The 20,494-nt window shown below is 40.6% G+C and overlaps 1 protein-coding gene across 9 annotated transcripts in view; it reads right to left on the minus strand.

The window, feature by feature from the left end:
• The window catches only part of epha7 (eph receptor A7), a 280,108-nt gene that overhangs the window by 57,118 nt on the left and 202,496 nt on the right, over nt 1-20,494 (minus strand). For all 9 annotated transcript variants that reach the window (XM_068025795.1, XM_068025783.1, XM_068025782.1 and 6 more), the window contains exon 6: nt 2,804-2,928. In XM_068025795.1, the coding sequence (XP_067881896.1) occupies nt 2,804-2,928 (125 nt within the window). The remainder of the gene's footprint in view (nt 1-2,803; nt 2,929-20,494) is intronic.

Below are 20,494 nucleotides of genomic sequence, written 5' to 3' on the forward strand. Positions count from 1 at the left end.
GGAGGGAGTGTGAGCAACATTTTGCCGCCAGGTGGAATTACTCCCTGGGGGTTTGTTATTGGTATATTAGGCAGTACCTGCCATTTTAATCTGATTAGTTAACGTCTGAAAGTTTACAGACTAATTTTCTGTTGCAGCTAGGTGATATCACTGCACTGATACTGCCCTTACCAATCACAGTGTTATGACTATGGTTTGTTTATGCACACTAGTGACCATCAGGCCACACTCTTTGTTCAGAGTTGGAGGTCTTTTGTGGTTTGGTTGATTATTGACAATGTCGATATCTTAGAAGTAAAGGCAAAAAGTACATTGGCACAGTCCACTAGGGCTCCAACACACGGTGGGTGCTATGTTAAGCCATAAGTTTGTATTTGTGATTCCCCAGATAGTGCTGAATGCAAGTGACATTGTGGGGTGGCAGTGAGCAGAGGCTGATGCTTTGGTCAAAGTCACCAACAACACTGTTCATGACTGTTACCATTGTACTTTATCCTTCCTTCCTCAGAGACCTTCCCATAACATTCAAAATAGTTGATCATTCCATTTTCTTCCACTGTCTCTCTTCCAATGTTCACCTCTGTGCCATCGCTCTAGTGTTTCACTCCTCGTTGTCTTAACACAGCCAGCACATTTTGCACAATGGATTCTCTCAATATCCATCCATCGCCATTTCGGAACTTCATCTTGCCTCTTCCACCTACTCTTTATTTACAAACTGTTGACTTATATCAATCTTAGGCATAGAATCAGCTTCCATACATATGCAAGTAACATCAAGTAGCAGTCACCACTATTAATGCCAAGACTATCACTTGCTGCATTTAAGGGGATGGAATTGTCATCATGATAAAGACTCTCTCCAGACTGCAGTACAATAATCACATGCAGAACATAGGAATATTGGAACATAGGAACAGGAGTAGGTCATTCAGCCCAACGAGATTGCTCCGCTATTCAATACGATCATGGCTGATCATCCACTTCAATGCCTTTTTCCCACACTATCTCCATATCCCTTTATTTCATTGGTATTTCGAAATATGTCAATCTCTGCTTTAAATATACTCAATGACTGAGCTTCCATAGCCTCTGGGGTAGAGAATTCCAAAGATTCACAACTCTCTGAGGGAAGAAATTTCTCCTCATCTTGGTCCTAAGTGGCTTCCCCCTTATTTTGAAATTTTGTCCCCTGGTTCTAGGTTCCCCAACCAGGGGAAACATCTTACTTTAAACATCCTTTAAGCATTTTGGAGGTTTCAATGAGATCACCTCTCATTCTTCGAAACTCTAGAGAATACAGGCCCTGTTTCCCCAATCTCTCTTCATAGGACAGTCCCGCCATCCCGGGAACAAGTCTGGTGAACCTTTGTTGCACTCCCGCTATGACAATAATATCCTTCCTAAGGTAAGGGGACCAAAACTGCACACAGTACCCCAGGTGCAGTCTAACCAAGGTTCTATACAATTGAAGCAAGACTTCACTACTCCTATACTCAAATCCTCTTGCGATAAAGGCTAATATATCATTAGCCTTTCTAATTGCTTGCTGTACCTGCATGTTAGCTTTCAGTGACTTATTGACGAGGACGCCCAGGTCCCTTTGTACATCCACACTTTCTAATCTCTTACCATTTAAGAAATACTCTGCACATCTATTCCTCCTACCAAAGTGGAGATCCACATTATATTCCATCTGCCATGTTCTTGCCCACTCACGAAGTCTGTCCAAATCCCCTTGAAGCCGCTTTGCATCTTCCTCACAACACACATTCCCACCTAGTTTTGTGTCATGCGCAAACCTGGAAATATTACATTTGGTCCCCACATCCAAATCATTGATATATATTGTGAACAGCTGGAGCCCAAGTACTGATCCTTGCGGTACCCCACTAGTCACTACCTGCCAATGTGAGAATGACCTGTTTATTCCTACTCTATGTTTTCTGCCTGTTAACCAATCCTTAATCCATGCCAGTATATTACCTCCTGTGCTTTAATTTTGCTAACCAACAGAATAGAGCTTAATAGTGTAGGTGACAGCCAGCTGACTTCCATAATATTTATTTTATTATATTTAAATAAAATCTAAGTAATACCTTGGAAAGTATCACTGAATGGATTAACCCTGCACAAACTGAACCTTATCCTTTGGTTGGTAATGGAGATTTGTTTCCTGCCAATTTTCTTCTCTCTTGCCCTGCTTGCCGGGTTGGCAACTCTACCTCCTTAAAATAGAGATTACAAGCTTTTAGTATAAAATAATCGCAAACAATTGAACAACTCCTCCCTCTAAGAAAGTAAAGGTGACAGGGTCTGCTGCCTGGAGACACAGGAGAATGTAAAGTTCATTAACATGTGAGCCCTGATCCTTCAATCATGCGACCATTATTCAAGTGTAATTATTAGCTGTTTAACCACAGTGGAGAGTTGTAATTAAACCAAATACTATTCTCACCCAATGTCTACACTAATGGACTTTCAGCAGAGATGACACAGGATAGTCGTTGGGGATTGGAGATTTGGCAGATTTTCTCCTTCTAAAAGCAAGATGAAGCCATTACTATGGCTGAGATAAACCTGGGGCCTTCCCTTCTGAATGGCTCCACTGCTCATTAGATTAATTCCTCACGCCATCAGAAGAATCTTGGCACTGAGGTTTCTGGTCTGAGCTAACCTAATAATATAATGATAGCCTTTGAACAAAACTCTAACATTATTAGTTGGAAACTTATTAGCTTGAGGTTTTTGAAGGATCAGTACAGCGCAAGTGCAGGTATTTATGTGCCAGTGCAGCCCTCACCTTTTCATAGTACTTGATTTCATATGCTGTGATGACTCCATTGGGATGTTCTGGTTCCTTCCAGGAGAGATTGACAGTTCTCTGCTGCACTCTATCCTTCATTACGCCACTAACCTGCGAGGGAGCTGTTTGGACAAACATTGTCAATAAGCACTAGACAAACTCACTCCAAGATTGAAATCAAAATGTCAAAACTAATCAGCCACATATTCCTGCAGTTTCATTAAAACACTTCCTGTTGTCTTCATCTGAGAATCTTACGAATATTCACATCAGAGCTTATTAGTGTTTAGCGCCATAATAGAAATTTAAATGAAAATATAAATATAGGAAGATGGTTTTGTTCAATGCAGTACAAAATAAAAATGATTTAGTTTTGAGAGAAAGTTATGTAAATTTATTTAAATTCAGGCAACAAAACTACCTGAAGATTATTGTTCTGGTAAAGAAGAGAGGGCAGGATTGTTTCTCTGAAATGTGTTTTTCTTTCTACACAATAAATTTCCATTTTAAAACTGCCCAACAGCTATCTGTCTTTTCTGTTCATCTCTGATTTGTTAAAATAATTATAGTCGTAACAGCAACACATTTGTGGCAGGTAAGAAGTAAATGCCATGATTATTCATCTTTCATTTCTGTGTGTACTTGCTCTGTGTGGATTTTAAACTGGAATTTCTTCCAGCACTTGTTGGCTGAAAATAATGCCTTTTAATCAAGCAGTTTTATCACCCTGAATAATGGTGTTTGGAATTGGTTTATAGTGAGGGATTGCAGTGGGACATTGGCTTCTCCTTCCCGAAATCACCAGATGAGTTATTTCTTGTGAGGAACTTACATTGTGTGCTCCAGGTAAAAAGCCTGAAAATTCTGTGGGTGTTCTCCTGGTGGGTGATCAGCAGAACCGCAGGAGAAGAGGTGTGAGTGATCATCTCCCATCAAAGTTGCTGCAGGAGATTAGGAGAAACTGTGTGGAAATTCAGGGTCACTGATGTTTTGGTTATAGAACTTTTAAAATTAGGAAATAATAGTTAGAATTGCGGCAATGTTTTTAACAGAGCTCTTTAAAGAAGCAATTTAGCCTTTATTAACCTTATCAATTTTTCCCGTTGTACTGGTCAGTAAAATAGCACATTAACCTTCTTAGTATAAATGGCATTACTTCAATAAATAAAACAATACTTTGCTTTAATTACAGTCCTAATTGTGTGTTGTGCTATACTGGATGTCTCATAATATTGAATAAACTGTACCATAAAGCTGCATGATGAAAGGGGCAGGGTATATTGTTCTCACCGTCAGTTACAATGCTGTTCAAAGAATGACTTTTAATGTAATATATCCAGAGAAAAATGGAAAAAGAAATGAGAGGAAAAGGTCAAAAGAAAAACATAAAAGTTTAAGCAAATGAACAAAAATGTTTTCCCAAAAAGAAACCAAAATATGAAACCTTTCCCTCCTATCCAGAAGAATGTTCAGCAGGTTATTTTTATTTATTGAGGGATTTGGGCAACAGAATGTTGGCCCCATTACTTAACATCTTGGCCTTAGTGTAATATTTTGCCATAGTTCATTCCCTCTGTCTGCCATATCTGAAGAACAGTACACACTACATGCAGGATTAGCATTAATTAATCCTGGTACGCATGTATCCGATGACACTATAAAATCTGTGACAATGTCAGCCAATCCTCTGGGATTGAGTTTTGCGCAAAATTGGAATAGACTTGATTGAAGAAACATATCACTACAGCACAAACCAAGAGCTTTTGCAATTATAGAAATAAAGGACCCTCTTTATAATATAATATAATATAATATAATATAAAGGACCCTCTTTATAAGTTATTTTAAGTAACTAGGACCCCCTTTCCAATACTACAGGCAATGTACTGACTCTGCAAAATGTAGAATGTCCATATAAATAAAAACTCTTTATAATCCCCCATACTATTTCATAACAATGGCTCTCAAAACGACAGTGTTTTGGGAGGACAGCACTGAGTGTGATTCTCTAATAACACTCATTGCCCTTCATGAGTTATTTGATGCTAATTTTTTAATTTTTTTCTCTCCTTTACTCCCCACTGAGATAAACAACAGCCATCTGCTTCAGTTGTAAAAATGATATCCCATGGGTATTTGAGTTTCAAAATTATTTCAGATTACCATACATCCTCACCACCCCCGACTCCCCCCTTGCCATCTCTCCTGAGACAGTGGTATCCTCACTGGTTGCTCTTTTAATCTCCATTGTTACAACTACTGTCATCCGTTCTTGGTGACAGCTGTCAATTTTCTCCCGAAGATTTATGACCTGGTGACCCATAATGCTTTTTAAGTTCATTTCCTACGCCACAGGTGAGGTGGCAATGATAGAGACTCCTTGCTGTAATTGAAACACTTGTTGCCAACTACTTATTCACTTGTTCACATCAATTATAGGGTTGTTAACACAGGCAGCCACAAGTAAGGTGAAAAAAACAAAGAGAGTTCAATGTCGACACAATTTTATAGCAATTAATCCCAATGTTTCCCTCATCAAAAAATCCAAAGGATCCCATTAATAACCCTTTGGGCTTCATAGGGTATGAAAAAAAATCCTTGGCAATGCTCCCGTGAGGTCCTTTTATTTTTCCTGCAGACTGGAACACTAAATAGAGATTAGCGCAGCAGCCACCTCATGTGAAAAAATAGTTTTCATGACTGGCCACTAATTGATGTCAGTACGTAACTGTCTTCAATGAGGGATGTCAGTGGCTAAACAACTAGAAACTGACATTGCAAAGCACTGCTCTGTGAAGACCAGATGAAAAGGTTCCCTGTTTCTAAAATGACAGTCTTCAGTCTATAATAAAGCAAATTCGAACTGGTTTCCAAAGTATGAAGGCATGAAAACCCCTCAGATTACTAATGTGAATATAAAAGCACAATACTATCCCTGACCTTTGGACCTGCATAATAGCTGCTTCGAGAGGGGAGAAAGACAACAATTTCCAGTATTTAACATCATAAAAGAGAATTTGTTCAGAATCATTTTTGATCATACTGCACATAATAGGGGTAATATGAATGGCTGAAAATCAGGCGGATTCTACCTCGGCCAAGCAATCCGCTCCATCAGGTTATTGTCCAGGCAACAAAATTGAATATGACTCAGTTTTTTGTTTGCTTTTTATTTTTTTCCCCTCTTTCATATTTTTCTTAAGAGTTCTACAGCCAATAATAGTGCATCTCTCTCCTCCTCAGTTCTTAGGATAACATTTATACTTGTAACTGTTGAATGAGCCCCCACCCCCCCAAATAAGAATTACATAAGCAAAGGAAAATGTTGTAAATCTAATGTTAGCTTTTAAATGTTTCATCATATATATGCAAATGGTTTGAATTTCTGTCCTCAGGATACTAGTGACATGTACTTGCAATCTTACTCAGATAGCTTTCAAAATTAGGTGATAACATTGGATCCTGCTCCAATCAACAGTAGTGTGGCACACAAAAATAATCATCATCATTTTTCATAAAAGAAAGAAGTCTGAATCCAAAATCCTTGGAGATAGTTTTATTGCAAATGTCCCTGTGGGATGCACAATTAAAATGATCTAAATAGTAGTTTCTGTGAATATTGTGTTGGTCACTGTCCCTAAATTTAAGTGAAGCAATCTAGACATCTTCCGATTGGTCTTTGTGCCTGATAGGCAACCTGCACTGTATGTACAATGATGCTTTATATCTGCTGCATATGTGACTCAGATGTGCCTATAAATCACAATAAAAAGCAGAAGCTCAGAGCCTGATCTGCAAATACCAATAAATAAACCTGATGATGTTGATCTCTTTGTCAAATAATGGGGTATTTGCTCTAAACCACAACAAACCCACATATTCAACCCCAAATGTGCTTTTATTGCAGGCGCTGTCTTTTGCATGCATTTAAATCAGTACTTTAATCATCATTTTAACATCTTACCAGATTCGACAGGACTCAGTCAAGCAGAGAAACACATTGACAGGTAACTGAGCAAGTCACTGTAGCAGAAAATGGCTTAATTGTTATGCTTGTCCTAAACCATCTGTTTCCACAAAAACCTCTGCGATTGTATGGAGACATTAAGGAATATATTGGCGACCCTGGGCTCTCTATTAAAAGTTAATGTCTAGGAAATGCTCTCCGCCTGGACCCAGGCGGGAATGCAGTATGAAAATGCTGCCTGTGGGAACTGCAATGTTGTTTCCAGCCCACATGCTGGTTTCACTATGACTCCTGATGAAGCACAGACAACACCAGCTGATTCAATTGCCTGAGATGGCAATTTCCTGCAGCACAGCTCTACCAGGCATGTGTGTGGCACAACCTGAGCATCACAGAACCATCAGTTTTGTCACTAGGATTTACGATCAGGTGTTCCCCACTTGGGAAGCTCCTTGCATTGGGAGTCCAGCTTGAAAAGTTGCAAGCTCAAAGTGCCTAATATTTTAGCATTTAAATAAATTGACAGGAAATAAATGTCTCTGGGCTAGTGATTTCCCAAGCAGTGCAACTTGCAAGTGCCACTCCATGCTGAAAACCCCAAATCAGGCAATCTTAAAATCAGGTCTGAAAAGCATGATAGAATTTTCATACAATATTCATTTCAACTGGGAAAACTACGTAGCAGTACAATGATCAAAAATTGATTTATGTCTAGGTTGAGCTTTTTGGGCTAGAATGAATGTTAAAAAAAGACTTAAATTTATATAACACTTCATCATGTCCTCAGAAGGGTCTCAAAGTGCTGCACAAACAAGGAGTTACTTTTGAAGTGCAATCATTTTTTTATGTAGGTGTGAATCAGGGTGGTTATAGGTCAGTCACTTATATGGCACTGCTGAAGGAATTTTGAGGTGATGAATTAAGTACATTGTACAATATTGAAATGCATTGGTTAAAGTATGACTTTTCCTCTTGTGTATCAGTGCTAACATGTTAAATGTCCCAATGACAACACTGAGGCTCTGCTTGTTTGATGTTGGGAAAATTACTTTTGCATGATTCCATCACAGCAGTTGACCACATTTTATGAAAGTAAACATAGAGCTGGCTTCTATGAAGCAGCAACTCGATAAGTTATATTGGGTTGTCCTTCCTAAGAAAAGTACAAGATCTCTTACTGAAAATCAAATGAAAGCCAGTACAGTTTATATTACAGTTTTGCACAAGCAGAGTTTCAAAGCCTTGGCCTAACCTGCTGTTTCTGAAACTTGGTCAACCAAGTCCTGTCTGATGAGGCTTAGGGCCTGGCTGCAAACACATCAACTTATGCCATAATTCTCAAAATTAAATTCAGCTCTTCCTAAACTGCACTAGTCAACATTAAGCTTTAGCCATTAATGCTGAATACCAGATTTGCTAGTTTTGATCTTTGACATTTTAGCCTATTGCTGCTAACAAAAGGTTATGTGACATCACAGAGGCAGATGCGTCTGCACCGAAACACTAATACAAGACTGTTCAAATAGTTCTTTCTTAGTTTAATGAAATATTTGAGCGTCACTTTCAGCTCATAACACATGACATGTTGAGTGCATCACAAAGCCAAATGTCGGTCACCAGCAGCTAATTGGCTGCCAGTGAAGTGCCACCAATGTGCTCATTGGAAATGGGCCCTGTATACCTGGAATGCTGTTCAGATGCTCCAATTACATTATAGGGACACTCTGAACTTGCATTGTATTTGAGGTCCTGTGCACAATTTATGTACAGACTCTCAGCATACTATGCTTTGGCTAGCCATATTTTGACACACTGAACACTCTGGTCTCAAGCCTCTCCATCTGATATGATGCATGCCATTCTCTAATCAGTCCTTATGTTGCAAATAGAAAGAAAGAAAGACATGCATTTATATAGCACCTTTCATGACCACCGGATGTCTCAAAGCCCTTTACAACTAATGAAGTACTTTTTGAAGTGTAGTCACTGTTGTAATGCAGGAAATGCAGCAGCCAGTATACACATAGCAAGCACCCACAAACAGCAATGTGATAATGACTAGATATTCTGTTTTTGTGATGTTGATTGATGGCTAAATTTTGACCAGGACACCAGGGATAACTCTCATGCTTTTCTTCGAAATATTGTCATGGGATCTTTTACATCCACCCGAGAAAGTAGATGGGGTCTTGGTTTAACATCTCATCCAAAAGACGGCATCTCTGACAGTGCCGCACTGGAGTGTCAGCCTTGATTTTTATGCTCAAGGCCTGGAACTTAAACCCATAACCTTCTGACTCAGAGGCAAAAGTGCTACCAACTGAGCCACAGCTGACATAATATATACATGAAATAGTACATTATTACAATCACGACAATTTTGTTTTTTTCTCTTTCAATAATTTCACAGCAGTTCATGTGAGTAGGACTGGCACACAATTCAAACTGCGCCATTGCTAAGATGTATTACTCTAAGAATTAATGCAACCCTACTTGCTGTAATCTGTTGGCAGATTATCTTGCGCTGTGCTGCATGTTTTTGAAAAGGTGGATATTATGCACAAGTGAGAAATTTTTCAGGCTAAATCAACCAATATATTTATTTACAATTAAACAGAAATGTGAAACACTAAAGTCCACGTGTATCAAGCCTGTGTCCTCAGTACCTTGCTCTACGGCAGCGAGGCCTGGACAACGTATGTCAGCCAAGAGCCATGTCTCACCTCATTCCATCTTCGCTGCCTCCAGAGAATCCTTGGCATCAGGTGGCAGGACCGTATCTCCAACACATAAGTCCTCGAGGCGGCCAACATCCCCAGCTTATAAACCCTACTGAGTCAGCGGCGCTTGAGATGGCTTGGCCATGTGAGCCGCATGGAAGATGGCAGGATCCCCAAGGACACATTGTACAGCGAGCTCGCCACTGGTACCACCGGCCGTCCTTGTCTCCACTTTAAAGACGTCTGCAAACGCGACATGAAGTCCTGTGACATTGAGCGCAAGTCGTGGGAGTCAGTTGCCAGCGATCGCCAGAGCTGGCGGGCAGCCATAAAGGCGGGGCTAAAGTGTGGCGAGTCGAAGAGACTTAGCAGTTGGCAGGAAAAAAGACAGAAGCGCAAGGGGAGAGCCAACTGCGAAACAGCCCTGACAACCAATTTTATCTGCAGCACCTGTGGAAGAGTCTGTCACTCTCGTATTGGCCTTTATAGCCACTCCAGGCACTGCTCCACAAACCACTGACCACCTGCAGGCGCTTACCCATGGTCTCCCGAGACAAGGAGGCCAAAGAAGAAAAACATATGGCAAACACAGAAGAACTTGACGGATACTATTGAATACAATATTAACATATAAAAAAAGAATAAAGTTATTGTTCATTATTTTTAATAATTTTCATTGAAATACTTGTGTTTGCTATTTTAACAAAATCATATACCTTTTTAAACATAGGAACTTCATCTGAATGGGTTTGGGCACTTGTTTAAAAATAGCGCACCAAATTATTTCATAAGCAAAGTCTATAATGGGTTAATTACTCTTTTCAATAAAGTATTGTAAACAATGAAATGGTTTGTCCTGTTTGACAAATAATGTTCTTGCTACAGGTAATGTGATTTGATAGGTTTTGTTACTTTCAGTTTTTGTTTCTATTGGAATTGAAATGTAATGTTGGTAATGCAAGTCAATCTCTTTTAGACAGTTCTTTCACAGTTCTTTATCTGACCAAATCTGAGAATTCAGAATGAACTCAAAAAACTTCTCAGCTTTTAACCAGTTATTTCTTTTGAAGACATAACTGCCTATGAGTCACGCAATCTACTTTTGGAAGTTTGTGTTTGGGTTCCCAGGTATATGGATAGTGGTAGAATTTCAGTGGGGGGTTGCCCTGATTTCCTGCTGTAGCTTTCATGGAAGATCGGCAGAAACCTCTGAAGAAATGGTGTAAACTGGTATTTCTCTGTCATTTCCTCATGGCTTCCATCGAGGTAGGCTGGGCGATTGGGAGAAGCCCTGTGCAAATTCCAGGCGATGATGTTTCAAAAATACAAAGCGGCTGAAATTCAGATGGGTCCACTCTGCCAGCGAAAGTGTGATGGAGCAGAACACATGACTGCCTTAAATGAAGGCTGCTGACCTGTCCCAAAATGTAGGGGCAGCATTACCAGCAAAGTCAGGGTGGATGCATCATGCCTGTAAGGGTGCATCAGCCTTGTCTGCCTCAGTTGAGGCTCAGAATGTTGGAGCAGTTCCATGCCATTTATGCCTAGTGGATGTGACACTGGCAGGTCCTCGCAGCAAACAAAATGACTCCAACTCTTGATCTCCCAAATGAGCTAATGAGCCATCCTGCAGTAATCAATTCCCTCTGAGATCGATGACATGTTCCTGCCAGTACTCTGGGCCATTACGAGGGCCATAGGACAATTAGCATTTGTTCTCAGCTGGTAAAGATTCCATTAGGCCAATTAGGAGGTGTTCCAGATGGAATTTCTTTGGGAAGCCAAGGAACCTAACCATATCATCTTGATATGGGGTGGTGGGGGTGGCAATGATAGATTCAGGAGACTAGGAGAGCTGGCTCCCAGATGCCAGTTTCCCTGAATTGGAAGTAAAGCACCAACAATACAAAAACAGTTCAAGAATTGTGATCCACCCTAGGTGAAAGGATAATACATTTCTCATTTAAATTGTACGATATTGCACCAGTTGAATTACTGAGTCAATCTTTTGGGAATGAGTCAACTAATCTTTGCAACTAAGAATACACAGGAATAATAATTAAGATTTTTTTTTGTGCAAAGCCAGCTGACAAAATCTACAAGGAAATCTATGACTCTGCCAAAGGCCTGTTCCTTCATAGTTCCCTCCCACTTAGCTTCTGCAGTGAGTTACTGAGGAAGTTCTCAGCAGCTGAACCAGGGATCTCTCTAGCAGCAGCTTTAGTCAGAAAGCGAAGGTCCTTCGATCAATCAGTGATTACACACACAGACCAGACATTCAGAAGTACTGAAAGAATCCACTTTTGTTCCCTCCAGTCAGCAGTGGCTCAGTGAGTCGGAAAATAAAATTTCAGATAATGATAGGGCCTTGCTTTGATATATGTCGTGTAACTCTTTCCTCATAATATGACAAGGCTTTAGCTCTGAGGTTGGCTTCAATATCTGTCTGCATGACAAGGTCTGCCCACCTGTGAATTCCAAGACTGATATTCATAGAAGTTACTTGTGTACATAAACTGAAAATCCACTTCATCATCCACAAGGAAAATGAAGGGAGATACCAATTAGTAGAAGCACATAGGTGCAAAGTAAAAGCTTGGTCATTATTAACCCCAAATAACTATATTCTACAATATTATAAACTGTATTTTTATTCAACTTTCCTGATGCATGCAAACAATACATGTGATTGTGTAAAACAGACGATATCAGTATGGCTGCCTGTTATATACTCTGCCTGTTCAGTTAGGGTGTGGCCTATCTTTTATCACCGGTTTTACAACATTGGCGAAAGTTAAGATCATCCCCTAGATTTTAAACAGACCTTATAAGTGAATCCTGATGAATCTAGAAGTATTTTCCCTCGAAATATTCTTCCAGGCTAATCATTTCTACAACTTGCAGTTGTAAGTTTCTGCACCAGAGCTCATGCAATCATTCATTCAACAACTGAATCTAAGCTTGAACTCCAAAGCACTTCACAAAGATATATTTTACACAACAGTGATTAGATTCCTAAATATATTGACTCCAGAGAAAGCATAGCAGTAATTTGACCATACTTACAGTACTGACATTAAAAAATAGATAATTGGGGAATGTTTATATTTAGACCAAGATTCAGTAAATGCCAAGTATGGATTAGAAATATGAGACATTAACACCAAATGAGAACTACTTTGAGTGACTGGAACTCTGTATATCAGAAATGATTAGAAAATGGTTTGAATTCTATGCTTTAAGTCACCTATATCATATAATGTGGGAAGATATGTTTACAAATCTACAAATAAATTTGAAATAACGACATTCGAGCTGCTGTACATAGTTTTAAGATGTTCTTTGCACTTTTTAATTTGCACTATGGGTAGGTAGAGGTTTTTAATCACCATTCTCACTGATGACGTGGTTTGAATAATTCTTGCCTTCTGTCTGATTAATGGGATAATGGCTGGGATTTCATGTTGGGCGGACGGGAGCTGGCCACCGACTGAAAATTTGGTGACAAACCCGCTTCTGCCTCGCCTGGGGATCCGACGCACATTTTACAGTTCCCAGGCTTTAATTGCACCGAAGCAGGATGTCCACTGCTGGGACTGCAGTCCAGCTGACTGTAGAGGAAAACATGAAGCCAGGAGTCCAGGTAAGTTTTGGTTGCCTCACTGAAGGTAACTGGTTGGGCCCTGGCGAGGCAAGGGTGGTCGTTTGGGGGTAAATTGGGTGTGTTGGGTCTTGGGGCTGGTTGGGGTAGTGGGGGCGGCCCTCCATCGGGCACCCTGTGCCCGATAAGCAAGGCCCCCCCCCCATGCCCCGAGATGATCGGAAGCCGTTTGCTTTTCCCAGGCGGCTTTTCCCGGCTCCAGGACTCCCACTTGCCACGCGTAAAATCCGCGTGGAGGTGGACGAAGGCCCTTAAGTAGCCACTTAAGAGCCTTAATTGGCCTGGGGCGGGCAGGCTGTTTTTCGCTCCCCCCCCCCCATCCTACATATAGGGGAGCAGAGGCGGAAGCGGGTCGGGAAAGTCTCCCGGAGCCTCCCGCTCCATTTTATGCCACCTCCCCTCCACCACCACCCCGCCACCATCCGGCTCGTTGGGGTGGCATAAAATTCCGGCCAATGTCTGAGTAGCATCACAAAAACGTGCTAGGTCGAATAATGACATTTTAATCTACCAGCTGGAAACCTGAATATTAAACTGGTGGAGACCTTGTAAGCTTCGAACTCTATCTCCTGACTGCAAGCACCGAGGCATATTCCCTGTTGTATACTGTCTAGTTCAGTGGTTTAATTGATGTGTGTTTGATTGTGTTATTCTGTTCACTGATCAATGCTCACTGTACTTAATGACTTAAGTCTGATGGGGGAGCTATTGAGAGGAGCAAACTTTCCGGAAAGAACAGACAGAGATCCCTCTTGAAGGAATTCAGCCGCATTTGTTGTCTCCCAGAGAACCACTAAATCAGCATCCATATCTTCAAACCGGAAGCCTCAGGACCACCAAAGGAAAAGGTGGGACCATCGAATTCAGCCTGAAGCCAGCCAAGTCACCAACCTCCACAGACTGTATACCCCTTTTATTTCACTGGACTCTAATTTAACCAATCTATCCTTCCCCACTCTGTAATCTATTTGTTTGCGCGTGTGTGTGTGTGTGTGTGTGCGCGCGCGCGCGTGTGGGCGTGTGTGTGTGTGTGAGAAAGTTGGAATGTATTTTATTTTACTTAAATCGGTTTAAGTGGCCTCTTTCTGTGCCATAAACTTTCTATGATTCTAAGTCCAATAAAATTAACGTCCGTCTTTGTTAAGCTTGAGAAAAACTGTCTAATTTTTTTTATGATCATGGCACATAAACAAGTAAACACTCACTGAATTGGCAAGTATATTCACTAAAAAAGAAATAAACCTGTTGTGGTCAAAGAAGGGGAAAAGAGGGGAGACCTTTGAGCCCTTCCTCACCTGATTCTAACAGTAGACACTGCACAATGGGGACAGTCCTTTCTTAGATGTGTGCAGCCAGTAAAGAGATTCCTCACTTCTAAAGATGGGTGCATTTTTTCATGACCTCAGGATGTCCCAAAGCGCTTTATACCCAATTAAGTACTTTTGAAGTTAATCAGTGTTGCAATCTCAATTTTAGATGTGGCTCAGTGGTAGCACTCTTAACTCAGAGCCTGAAGACTGTGGACTCAAGCCCCATTCTACAGACTTGAACACAAAATCAAGGCTAACAGCCCAGTGCACTCCTGAACAGAAGAACATAAGAACTAGGAGCAGGAGTAGGCAATTCAACCCCTCGAGCCTGCTCCGCCATTCAATACGATCATGGCTGATCTCATCTTGGCCTCAACTCCACTTTCCTGCCCTTTCTCCATAACCCTTCAACCCATTTCGAATTAAATATCTGTCTATCTCCTCCCTAAATTTACCCAATGTCCCAGCATCCACCGCACTCTGGGGTACTGAATTCCACAGATTCACGACCCTTTGAGAGAAGTAATGTCTCCTCATCTCTGTTTTAAATCTGCTACCCCTTATCCTAAAACTATGACCTCCCATTCTAGATTGCCCCACAAGAGGAAACATCCTCTCTATGTCTACTTTGTCAATCCCCTTAATCATCTTATATACCTCAATTAGATCTCCTCTCCTTCTTCTAAACTCCAGAGAGTAAAGGCCTAAAGTGCTCAATCTCTCTTCATAAGACAAGCCCCCCACCTCTGGAATCAATCGAGTAAACCTCCTCTGAAGTGCCTCCAATGCAACTACCCCTTCTCAAGTAAGGGGACCAAAACTGTACGCAATACTCCAGGTGCGGTCTCATCAATGCCTTGTACAGCTGCAGCACCAATTCCCTACTTTTATACTCTATTCCTTTAGCAATAAATACCAAAATTCCATTTGCCTTCCTTATCACCTGCTTTACCTGCAAACTAGTTTTCTGCGATTCATGCACGAGGACACCCAGATCCCTCTGCACCGAAGCACTCTGAAGTTTCTCTCTATTTAGATAATTATTTGCCTTTCTATTCTTCTGACCAAAATGGATAACCTCACACTTATCCACGTTAAAATCCATCTGCCAAATTTTGGCCCATTTATCTAACCTATCCATATCCATTTGTAGATTTCTTGTTTCTTTATTGCAACTTACTGTCCCACCTATTTTAGTGTCATCTGCAAATCTGGCGATAGTACCTTCTATTCCTACATCTAAGTAATTTATATAGATTGTAAATAGTTGGGGCCCGAGGACCGAACCCTGTGGCACCCCACTAGTTACACCTTGCCAACCAGAAAAAGACCCATTTATCCCAACTCTCTCTTTTCTGTTGGTTAGCCAATCCTCTATCCAAGCTAATAAATTGCCCCTAACCCCATGTGATCTTACCTTGTGTATTAACCTTTTGTGCGGCACCTTATCAAATGCCTTTTGGAAGCCCAGATATACTACATCTATCGGATCCCCATTATCCACTTTACTTGTTACAGCTTCGAAGAATTCGAGCAAATTAGTCAAACACGATTTGCCCTTCAAAAAACCATGCTGACTCTGGTGGATTGCGTTTTGACATTTTAAATGTCCTGCTATTACTTCCTTAATAATGGATTCTAACAATTTCCCAATGACAGATGTTAAACTAACTGGTCTATAGTTTCCTACTTTCTGCCTCCCTCCCTTTTTTGAATAAGGGCATTACATTAGCTTTTTTCCAATCCACTGGAACCTTTCCCATATCCAGAGAATTTTGGAATATTATAACCAATGGATCCACTATCTCCACTGCCACTTCCTTTAAGACCCTAGGATGTAGGCCATCAGGCCCTGGGGACTTGTCTGCCTTCAACCCCAATAGTTTGCTCAGTACTTTTTCCCTAGTGATGATGATTGTTCTAAGTTCCCCCTTTCTATAATCTCTGCATTACCTGGCACTATTGGGATGGTACTAGTGTCCTCCACCATGAAAACTGAAGCAAAATACTGATTTAATGTCTCTGCCATTTCTGTGTTCCCTCTATTAACTCCCCAGTCTCATCCTCCAACGGACCAACATTCACTTTAGCTACTCTCTTCCCTTTTATATACTTATAGAAGCTTTTACTATCCGTTTTTATATTTTGCACTAGTTTTCTTTCATAATTTACCTTTGCTCTTTTTATTACTTTTTTAGTAACCCTTTGTTGATCTTTAAAAGTTTCCCAATCTTCCAGCCTCCCACTGGCCTTTGCAATATGGTATGCCTTAGTTTTTGTCTTTATGTTATCCTTAACTTTCTTGCTTAGCCGTGGATGTTTTTCCCCTCTCCTAGAATATTTCTTTCTCTCTGGAATATATTTTAGTTGGGATAAATTGAATATCTCCTTAAACGTCTGCCACTGCTCGTCAACTGTCCTACCTTGTAGTCTTCCTGCCCAGTCCACTAGGGCCAAATCTGTCCTCATGCCTATATAATTACCTTTGTTTAACTCCAGAACGCTCGTGTGGGGCTCCAGCTTCTCGCCCTCAAACTAAATTTGAAATTCTAGCATGCTATGATCACTTTTCCCTAGAGAATCCTTAACAATGACATTAATTAACAACTTATTAATCCCACCTCATTATGTAATACCAAATCTAGAATAGCCTGCTCCCTGGTTGGTTCCACAACGTATTACTCCAAAAAACAATCTCTAATACATTTAATGAACTCTCCCTCGAGGCTACCCTTGCCAATTTGACTAATCCAGTCTATATGCTTATTAAAATCACCCATGATTATTGCCATACCTTTCTTACAAGCCCCCAGTATTTCCTGGTTTATACTGTGCCCCACTGCGGAACTACTGTTTGGAGACCTATAGATTACTCCCACCAGTGACTTCTTTCCCTTGCTATTTCTTATTTCTACCCAGACTGATTCTATGCCTTGATCTCCAGTGCCTATATCGTTTCTCACTACAGCACTGATCTCTTCCTTCCTGAAGGAGCGCTGCACTGACAGAAGTGCAGTCTTTCAGATGAGAATGTAAAGTGAGGCCCTGTCTGCCTTCTCAGATGGACATAAAATAATCAAATGACACTACTGAAAGAAAAGCTGCAAAGTACTCCCCAGTGCCTTGACCTGTATTAGATCCCTCAACTGACATCATTAAAACAGATTAGCTTATTATTTATCTCATTGCTGTCTGTGGGACTTTGCTGTCCACAAATTGGCTGCAATGTTTCCTACATTAAAGAAAGGAAGAATTGCATTTATACAGTGACTTTCACAGCCTCAGGACTTTGCAACCAATGAAATACTTTATGAAGTGTACTCACTGTCATTATGCAGGAAATTTGCTAGCCAATTTACACACACAGCAAGATCCCACAAAGAGCAAATGGTCAGATAATTTGTTTTTACTGATAGAGGGATAAATATTCGCAAAGGCACTGGGGAGAACTTCCCTGCTCTTCTTCCAATAGTGCTATTGGATTCTTTTACATTCACCTGAAAGGAAAAATAAGACCTCAGTTTCATATCTCATCACAACACCACACCTCCAATGATGCAGCACTCTGCCATTATTGCACTGAAGTGTCAGCCTACACTATGGACTGAAGTCTTTAAAGTGGAGCTTGAACCCACAACCTTCTAATTTAGAGACATGCGTGCTGCCACTGAGCCAAACAAACACTGAATTTGGAGGGTACCTATTACCACTGACACCAATGCATATCACCACAAGACTGGCTGAGACGTTCATTTAACCACTAGAGGATCCAGATACATTCCACTGGGACCGACCACACATTTACCATTAGAACACCTGGAAGCATAAACAAAAGCTCTCTCCTCACTAGACTACCAGAGTTCTGATGAATTCTTAACACCAGGCTGCCATCAATTAAACTTTTCCCATTCTCTTGCATCACAGGTCTCAAGTTTAAATAACCAAAAAAAAAATTGAAAGGCTCTTTATGTGCTGCTTTGATTCTAGCCACATTCAGCAGTTCTTGGTACCATAAATATCAGTTCCAAGAACAGGATCAAAGGTTGTAAAGGACAGACAGAGATGATTGCATTGTCTGTGATTCATAATGATTCCTCCTCAGACAAAGGATGACTAATTCATTCAATGCAACTGCCACAGTGAATTCTGGGGTTATATTAATTTATCTTGAATTTTGTTTGATTGGAGATCAAGAAGAAATTGGTCACAAATACAAAATACTATGGATGCTGGAATTCTGAAATACAAATGTGGCACAGCTTTATCTTCTTGGAGGTTTTGCTTGTGTTTTTTTTCTCCCACCTTCACAAAATGACATTGGCTGTGTAGAGTCAATGACAGGGCTGGTTCTGCATAGTTTGAGGCAGGAACAAGATTGATGGGACAAATAGCCTTTTCTCACTCTCATGCTGCCACAGACTGTCAGCAGTAATTCACAGCACATATGCAAAAGGATGCTGAAACTGATGCGGAACATTTGAAGATATGTTTAGGCACATTTTATTAAAATTACTAACAGCAACTATCCAGACTATTACCACTAATGCTAACAAAAACATGGGAGGTGCAAAAACTGGCAGCAAATATATTTTAAGACATGAAATAAAACTAGGCTTTCCTTCAGTTTCAATTAATCGCCCTGTGAATTATCAACAAATTAATGCAATTCTCTATGTTTAATGCTGCTTAATCCTGAAAATCAATGATTAAGCCTCGAAACTGATAATTGAAAAATTCAATATTGATTCAATATGCTTTATTTTTGCACAGTGTTATTGGCAGAACAAAAGAATTTCTACAAAAATCCTGCCAGGCTGTTTTTTTGAAAAATCAATACATCAAACTTGCTCCAGGACAGATGTCAAAAAAGTCTTGATCAGCACATGCAAATTGATTAAAGTCATTTTAGTGCTACTCACACCCAAGATGTGACCTTTTTCTTCTGTGGCTCAGCTGAGAATGAAACTGATAGCAGCTAAGTCTCTGGGTCTACCCAAAGAAACAGTGGGGTCCATGACGAAAACCATTCACTCCATACGGGTATTTATCCTAGCTTTGCAGAGATCACCGCAACCTTCACATGGCAGCCACAGATAGAGTAGGGAAATCTGTTGTGATATTGCTTTTAATACTAGTTAGTACTCTGCCTTATATGCAACGAGTTTAAACTCATCATCACAGAAAGTCATGTATGCTAACAGTTTTTGGAAGACCCTGCAACTGAACTTCAAAAAGAGAGCATCTCTCTCTCTCTTCCTCTCTCTCACACAAGGCTCCAGGGACCCACGGAAGTAACTTAAGCCTCAAGACAGAAGACCAGCGAAACAAGTTTGAAAGTGTGCACTGGGCCCCAACAAGAACTGCAAGACTTAACTACAATCAAAGACTTTACGTACAATACAGTGTCAAAGCAGTGTCAGTCAGTAGGTGACTGTTACGACCAGGTGAGAAAGGGGTCTAGGGCTCCCTATCAGCCTTTTCCTGGTTTGGCCTTAACAGGGTTTAAGTTTTAAAACACCTTGTTTTTAGCTTCCCCTCAGTGAGTCTTTGCTCACTGCTCTAGAATTATAATTGCAAAGAAATCAACCAGACAGGTTTTCTCAGATTTAAACAAGAAAGGTGTAAGTTTGTTAACTTTAAAACTCTAATTCAGATAAAACTACTAAAAATACGCGACGTGACCATGTAGCATCCATATGCGATAAACACACATGCAAACAGAGACAGAGGAGGAGAAAGAATTGAGGGGGGGGGGGGGAGGTTGTTTACAGCAGTTGATGGAATTTAGTTCCTGGTTTTGGATTGGGTGTAAAATCTTTGATTGAAGTTAAGTCTTGCAGTTCTCATTGGGGCCCAGTGCACACTTTCAAACTTGTTTCACTGGTCTTCTGTCTTGAGGCTTAATTTACATACGTGGGTCCCTGGAACTTTGCGAGAGAGAGGGAGAGGGAGAGAGAGAGAGAGAGAGAGATGCTCTTTTCTTGAAGTTCAGTTGCAGTCTCTTCCAAAAACTGTTCTTTGTCAGGCACA

The sequence above is a fragment of the Heterodontus francisci genome, chromosome 3 (genome assembly GCF_036365525.1).
Source record: "Heterodontus francisci isolate sHetFra1 chromosome 3, sHetFra1.hap1, whole genome shotgun sequence".
NCBI lineage: Eukaryota > Metazoa > Chordata > Chondrichthyes > Heterodontiformes > Heterodontidae > Heterodontus > Heterodontus francisci.